We start from the raw sequence: 7819 nt of genomic DNA on the forward strand, positions 1-7819 counted from the left end.
CACACACACACACACACACACACACACACACACACACACACACACACACCCACACGCACGCGTGTGCACCGTGTGACCTTGGGCAAGTCACTTAACCCCAATTGCCCTCCAAAAAAGCAAAAAAACAAAAAAACAAAGCACTTTCCCCACTTGTGTTATTTTTCATAACCAAGTATTTTACGGATCAGTATGTTTTCTCCTAAGTCCCACGAAGGGCCTTCCAAAGACTTGGTCTGTCTTAGATGCAATTTCTCTTTTTGTCTTCCATCCTTGCTTTCCCATTAGTTTTTCCCCCAATGACAAGAATAACTTCATACATTTGAAAAAACAATTGTAAGTTAGCTAAAATAATGAACATTTGTTTGAATATTAAGACAAATTTGACAGCGAACCTTACCTCCTTATGGGTCTCATATAGAAAAACATTTCTATATATTGCTTCAAGTCAACTTCCAGGAATCCATTAATCACTAAAAGAATTAAACATAACAGAAATAGGAGAATATTAAAAACTGTTGAGGGAAATGGGTGAAAGCATTCTCATAAAGTGGGGGCAACAGTCACCGGAGCTGAGCCAGGTCCTGACCCCCTCTGGGCCTGAGCTTCATTTTCCTGTAAAACACCTGATTTCAGGGAATTCAGGGGATACCCGCCCTCTCCCTCCTAGATATTCTTTTAACCCTGCCTTTGCTCCATAAGGAAAATAGCCGAAATGTGTGTTTGCATTGGGTACTTGGAATGTGAGGCCATACATCCCACCAATGGGAAGGGAGGTCCAGATATTGGGGAGGGCTTTTGTGGGTTTTCTTAGACTTGTTTCTATAGGGCTATATACCCGTCTGCTTGATCTCTGTGCAGGGCCTCCCTATACCAGCTTGCTCTGGGGTAGGTGATGCCCAACTCTTGTGATACTTGACTAGGGAAATAAAGAGCTTCTGTTTGCCTTGAGAAACCTCTGGTTTTTTTTAGTTGGATAAGGGTCTTGTATTCCACGCACTGATATTGCACAAATTTTTCCAGTCCTTTACAAAGAAAGGGAAATATTTTCTTGAAATAATATTACCTTAGAATGTAACACTATAGTATCAAACAATGACAATATTAAAGTGCTCTATGTAAAAAACTTCAAAATCACGTCAGAAATTTGATTCATCAATAGTATAACCTTTTAAACACTTAAACATTCTCAAAGGTGATTTAATAAAAAAGATACTGTTCAGGTGGCTAGATGGGGCAGTGAACAGAGCACCGGCCCTGGAGTCAGGAGGACCTGAGTTCAAATCTGGACTCAGACACTTAACACTTATTAACTGTGTGACCTCAGGCTAGTCATTTAACCCCAATTGCCCTGCCTTACCCCCTGCAAAAAAAAAAAAAAAAGATGCCATGATTTTAAAAATTCATGTAATGTATTAGAGGAGCCTGTTTGTTCATTTGTATTTGTATTCATAATTATCTTATCATTCAAAATTAATGTTACACTTGGAACTTGCTTTATGTGACATTTATGTTCAGGCTCATGAAATCCCATTTAAGGGAAAGTGAGGCTGAAAACTGCAGTTCTGCCTCCCTGAAATCCAATTCACACCCAGTCAAGACATCACCACTGATGTCACTGGGCCTCTTTGAAGATGAAGGATGAACAACATTTAAGGGTGCCGCAAAAACGGACAATTTTTAAAGGCCTCTTTAGGTGAATTGTCTTTTAAAAAATCAAGTCAACGGCATTTATGAAGTTCCTACTACGTGCTAAGCCCTGTGGATACAAAGAAAGGGAAAAAGTAGTCCCCTTCCTCAAGGAGCTCAGAGTCCAAAGGGGGAGACAACCTGCGATGGACAAATAAGATGCACGCTGAAGACGAACTGGAGATGACCTCCAAAGGAAGGCACTAAGACTAAGAAGGACTGGGAAAGGCATCTTGCAGAAGGTAGGACTTTGGCTGAGCTTTGAAGAAAGCCAGGAAAGCCAGGGGGCAGAGAGTACCCGGCATGGAGAACAGCCCAAGAAAACGCCTAGGATTGGGAGATGGAACGGCCAGGTGGCCAAGGTCACTGGACCACCGAGCGTGTGGAAGGGAGTAAGATGGAAGCAGGCTTTAAAAACCACACACGAGTTTATATTGGTCCTAGAGGTGACAGGGCACCAGTGGAATTTATGGAAGAGCGGGTAACAAAGTCAGAGCTGGGCCTAAGGAAGATCTATTCCACACCTGAGTGGATGATGGCCTGCAGTGGGGAAAGCCTTGAGGAAGGGAGACTGAATTCAGTTTTGGACATGTTGAGTTTAAATGTTTATGGAACATCCAGTTCCAAATGTCCAACGGGCACCTGGAAATATGAGAATGGAGGACACTAGAGAGTCTGGAGTGGAATAGGCAGATCTGAGAATCATTGGCAGAGAGATGGTAATTAAAATCAGGAGAGTCAATAAGGTTACCAAGTGAAATAGCACAGAGGGAGAAGAGAAGAGAGCCCAGGACAGAACCCTGTGGGACACCTATGCTTAACGGCACGACCTTTATGGAGATTCCATGAGGGAAACTGAGGAGTGGTCAGACAGGTGGGAAGAGAACCAATCGAGAGCACTGTCATCAAACCTGAGAGAGAAGACAGCATTAAAGGGAAGGGTGTGACTGATGTGTTCAAGGCTGCAGAGTCTGGTCAAGAAGGGTGATGACTGGGAAATTCTTAGGCTTAGCCATCCAGAGTTCATTGTTAATTCTAGAGAGGGCAGTTTGGGTTGACTGGAAGCCAGACTAGAGAGAGCTTAGAAGAGAGTGAGAGGAAGAAAGTGGATGCTGATTACAGACGGCCTCTCCGAGGAGTATGGCTGTGAAATGGAGGAGAGGTACTCTCAAGGGTCACAGTAAGAACTGCTCTGTAATGGAAGTAATCACCTCCTCCATGTACTTTCTGTTAAGCCTGTCTTGTGTTATGTTTACAGTGTGGTTGAGCCGAGACAACGGCAAAGTAGCCTTCTGACAGCATTGGCAGTGTGACCTTACAGAGGTCATTTAACATTTCAGCGTCCCCAGCAACTTTCTAGGCAGAGCAGAGGGTCAGTCTGCACTGACAGAGCTCTGGATACCAAAGACCTCCCAGTCTGGACCAAAAACAGCTGTGAAGGAGCGGGGTGCTGATGGGATGGCCTGCCTTCTGATCTGCCTCTGACGCTTCCTAAAGGTGTAACTATGGGATTGCTTAATCTTTCTGAATCTTGGCTGCCTTATTTGTAATATGGGGATAAAACCGGCCCTATCTATTTCACAGGGTGCCTGTGAGGCTTACATGAATGAGGGCATGCAGGAAGTTCTTCGCCAACTTTAAGGCACCACGTACAGAGCAGTTCTCATTCTATTAATCAATCAAAAAGCATTTACATCAATGCTGAGCAGGTACTGTGCTAGGCTCTGAGGATTGAGAAGATTAATTCATCTCTACTGCCAAGGCACCTACATTCACCCAGGGAGGCAGCAGGTAATAGCTACAGAATAAAGACAAGGTGTTTGGGGGGACAGAATAGAAAGTGGTGCTTGGGTTCCGTCTTGAAAGAGGAGGGAGTCTAGAAGGTCAAGAGGAAGTGCTTTCCAGACCCCAGGCATAGTCACCATAAGAAAGTTGGAGATGGAGTTCCATGTGTGAGAAGCAGAGAGGTCAAGTTTGGCTAGATCACCCGTGTGCAGGACAGGGAGTCATGTATAATGAGACTGCAAAGATAGATGGGGGGCCAGGTTGTCAAGACAAGTCAAGATGCTGGCCTCAAGGAGCTTACATTTGAATGGGGAAGATAACACCTAAAAGGCACCAGAAAAAGATGGGGGGCAAGTTAGTCTGGGGAACAGAGGATGGTGCTATGAACCCTTCCACAAAATGGAGGTTCCAGTATGGATTCACAAATGGGAGGAGGCTATAGGGGCAGAGGAAAGGCTGAAGTATAGCAACTTTGGGAGGGTTTTTAAGAGCCAAGTATGGGAGTTTATAGTTTATTCTAGAGACAAGATCATTAAGAAAAATGAAAACCAACTGTACTTAATATTGAACTTCTACTGGCCCTGATTTTATTTCAGGTAATCAAGAGTGCGTAGTAGGGAGGCCAAGGCACTCCCCAATGAATGTCTTCTGTACAGTAAATGACTATGTTTTCTGAACAGCCTAATGCCAATTCTTCATTAAGATTGTGGAACAACAGCAAACCTCTGATCATCCTCAGTAACTCCCAAACACCAGTTCCAACAACTAGATGGAGCCAATTCATTCATTCATTAGACAGTCATGAAACAAGAAGCCATGTTAGAAGATACAAAACCCAATAAGACACAGCTCTTGGCCTCAGGGCGCTTCTAGTCTAGTACAAAGACAGAACCTTTCCTTCATTCACCCAACTCTCAGTTCTGTTCTTCTTGGGCATCTTTCTACATAAGGAGATTATTCATTTGAAAGGAAGAGGGCAAAAGGTTAATGCATAAACACTTTGGCCATAAGTGGAATTGATTTGCAGCTAGATGAACCAAACCATGAAAATATTTCAAAGACCACAAGTGAAGGACTGCTGGCAAGTCATTATTAAGATGAAAGGAAGTCCCTTCACCTCCCTAGTCCTAGACACTTGCTCTTTTACTGCAGACTGGCATTTGGTGAACTTTCAGGGATGTTCTAACACTTTCACAAATTGCCATGAAACAAAGGCCCATTTTCCAGCAGCACTATCTTCCCTCTGATGCTGTACAGCTATGAATCATGCAATACAATAGTCTCTGAAGATTTACAATTGTGGGTCACCAAAGGGCACCAGAGAAGTGCATGGCTGGCATGAGCAGGCAGAAACACATTAAATATGTTACCTTCAAGGATTGTGCAAGAGAAGAGGCCTAACGAGGTCATGAGAGAAGGTGAGCTGGTCATGTGGCCTGAGGAGGGAATGGACCCACTGTGGCCTCTGCTGAGGTCCAGGACAAATATCACCCATCGTGGTGGGTGGCTGTATATTTATAGGAGGGCCTGCCTGGTCAAAGTCATCATAGCCGGCTCTGAGCTGCCTCCCTGGAGAAAATACTCAAACTGATGAGCTCACAGCTCCATCCAAGTAATACACTCTTGGCTCACAGTGATCTATCTTCCAGTCCACTAAGACCCTCCAGATTTTTTTCAGACAGACTGCTTTCTAGTCTCATGTGTCCCAACTTAGACTTGTGAAATTTAATTTTCAGGATCTCTCCTTATGAACTGGCTCCTTCCCTCCTAATTTCACACATGCCCAAGACTCCTCCATCCTTAAAAAAAATACCCTTAGATTCACCAAACATCTCCTTGAGCTATCTGTCCTATATCCATCTTCCCCTTCCCAGCCAAATGCTCTGAAAAAATAGCCTCGGTTTTTCTCCTTTCCTCGCTCAGTTCTTTCTAATGTGGCTTCAGACCGGCGCTCCGCAAAAGCTGCTCTCCAGTCACCTCCCGAACCCCTTCCGGGCATCCGACAGTGTCCACATTCTCCTGGCTCGGGCTCACATGCCCCAGCTTCTGCGCCGGGCTCTCTTCTCTGGTCCCTCACTGACCATCATCTCCGAGCTTCCTTGGGTCCTGCATCACCATCTGCCTGGGCTCCTGACCTTTCCCCCTAGATGCTCCCTGCTCCGGTCGAAGGCAGCACCCTCTCTCCGCCACTGGGCTCTGGTCACCCTCCTAACCGGCCTTCCTGCCTCCGCTTCCTCGCTCCCCCTAGCCACCCCGTAATGCCGGCTCGGACCCCGCGACGGCCTGCAGGACACACACCGGCCCGGCCACACGGCCTTGCTCTGACCGCTAGGTGGACGTTCGCCTGCCTTCACCAAGCGGTGCGTGGCTGAGCGTGGGCTTCGGGTGGCCCTCTAACCAAACGTTCAGTGATCGCCAAGGCTACAGTAAGCGCAAAGTGGCGCGGGGGCGGGCAGCCCAGGGCGGGGAGAGGGCCGAAAGGCTCGGAAGGAAGCAGACGCGTGCAACCCCACGCGCCTGGACAAAGGGGTCGTGCGTGGACGTGCTCGGGCGTTTCCCGTGGGTTTCTAGACTTGGGCAAGAAGCAGTGAGATACAAAGGGCGGAGGACCCCGCCCCCTCCCGCCCCCACGGCCAGGGTGACCCTGAGCTCTCCCGCCGCCCAGCAAACACCCGGGGGCCTTCGGGGCCGATTTCCTGGGCCGTCCTGAGGCAGAGGCCTGCCGGCGCGGTCCACGGGGCCTGCCCGGGCTGCGGGGGAGGGGGGGTCAAGATCAAGGTCAGGGTGATGACTCCCCCCCCCCCCTTAGCCCCGGCAGGGGCTCACCTGGGCCGAACGCCCGGACCCGCAGCCGGCGCGGCTCACCCGACTACACCTTCCCTCCCCCGAGGCGGCACGGAGGGGGCCCCAAAGCACTCGCGTAGGGCCGCCCACACAGGGCCAAGGTCCCGGCCAGTCCATTTGTCTTTCGGGCCACCCCCCCCCCCCCCCCCCCAGCTCAGCTGGGGGGGCGGGTCTCGGGAGGAGGTGAGGACGTGGGGGAGGAGCCGCCGGGTCGCGAGCCCATTGGCTGATCCGCGCCACGCCTCGCTCCCTGGCCCCGCCCTATCCAGTAGCGTGTCTCTGACCGGATGAAAAGATGCCAAAGCATGCCAGAGGAGCATAAAGAGACGGGGAAAGCCCCCACCACGCGCGCCTATTGGCTGAGATATGCCAGACCTCGCCCCGCCCCTTCCAGGGTCTCCGAGGCATGGCGGAAAGGGGCGGGGCAAGACGGACATCCCTGCACTTCATTGGCTGAATGGCACCAGGCCCCGCCCCGGACTCGAGCAGGACGAGGCGGTCGGTGAGGCAAGCCGCCCCTCCGAGAGCTTATTGGTTGGGCTGCGTCAGGCCTGAGGAGGACGTGATCGCGGGAACCGTGCGCCCATTGGCTGAGCCGTGCCAGGCCTTGCTCCACGGCACGCGCAGCCACAGAGCCGTTAAGGCTGCTCCCAGTGGCCCTTCCTCCTCAGCCAGTCTTTCCCCACTCACCGGCTCTAGTGGATGCTCGGTGTGCTTCTCCTCCATCCCTTTCCCTGGAGGGGGTCCTGCTGCTGCCCGCAGCCCTCGGCCCTTGCCCGGTCCCCTTACCAGCCTGTCCCGGGAGAGCTTCGCCCACTCCCGTCGTCTGGTTTAAGGGAGAGTGAGCCCGCGGGAAGGGAGGGGAGACGGGGACGCGCCTCACGGTCCCGCGCGCGCGCGGGGGCGGGGGGGACTCGAGCGGCAGGTGGCCGAGCTCGGGGGCGGGGAGGGAGGAGCGTGGCGCCCGCGCGTGCGCGCTAGAGCCGGCCTAGGTTCTCTTCCTCCGATTGGTTGGTTGGTCTCAGCTCCTCGGGGCTCCGAGAGCCGGCTGTTCGGCGCCTGCGCAGTGGTGCCGCTGTTTCCTGCCGAGCGCGTGCTGGGCGAGGATTGCAGTTTGCGTTACTTAAGCTTCGGTGGCCCGTGGGCTGCCTGGGCTCTGTGAGGGCTCCGATCCAGGCCCCCCCTCTGGCTGCAGCTGCCGGGCTCTCGGTTAGCTGGGCGCCGCGTCCCGGACGTCAGCCCCGGCAGCCGCACCCTGCGGCTGCATCCACGCGCGAAGGGCTTCCGCGGAAGCATTTGGCGTGACTCGCGTTTTGGGTTATTCCCAGGGGTCTCCAAGCGCACGCTCCCGGCAGGCTCAGGAACCGGCGGTTCCGCTCAGGTTCTCTCCAGCTTCCCCTCCTCCTGCAGTGACCAGATTTGTTAGAAATGCCCCGCACTGCCACGCGCTTTCCACTCGGCCACGACTCCCCCCCCCCCCCGTGGTGGTCACGCTCAGTGTCCT

The 7819-nt window shown here is 51.6% G+C and overlaps 1 protein-coding gene across 7 annotated transcripts in view; it reads right to left on the reverse strand.

Annotated features, from left to right (window-relative positions):
- TCAIM (T cell activation inhibitor, mitochondrial) overlaps positions 1-7249 on the reverse strand; it is a 39042-nt gene extending 31793 nt beyond the window's left edge. The window contains exons 1-2 of one of the 7 annotated variants that reach the window (XM_069088591.1): positions 7006-7249; positions 398-470 (exon numbers count right to left, since the gene is read on the reverse strand). In XM_069088591.1, the coding sequence (XP_068944692.1) occupies positions 398-426 (29 nt within the window). In that variant the 5' untranslated portion in view covers positions 427-470; positions 7006-7249. Of the gene's footprint in view, positions 1-397; positions 471-6297; positions 6542-7005 lie in introns of those variants that run through there. The other 6 variants (XM_069088592.1, XM_069088586.1, XM_069088590.1 and 3 more) reach the window with 6 other exon arrangements.
- Positions 7250-7819: the final 570 nt, after the last annotated feature.

The sequence above is a fragment of the Petaurus breviceps genome, unplaced genomic scaffold (genome assembly GCF_028583685.1).
Source record: "Petaurus breviceps papuanus isolate PSGF00001 unplaced genomic scaffold, PetGlider_PUasm1.0 185, whole genome shotgun sequence".
Classification (NCBI taxonomy): domain Eukaryota; kingdom Metazoa; phylum Chordata; class Mammalia; order Diprotodontia; family Petauridae; genus Petaurus; species Petaurus breviceps.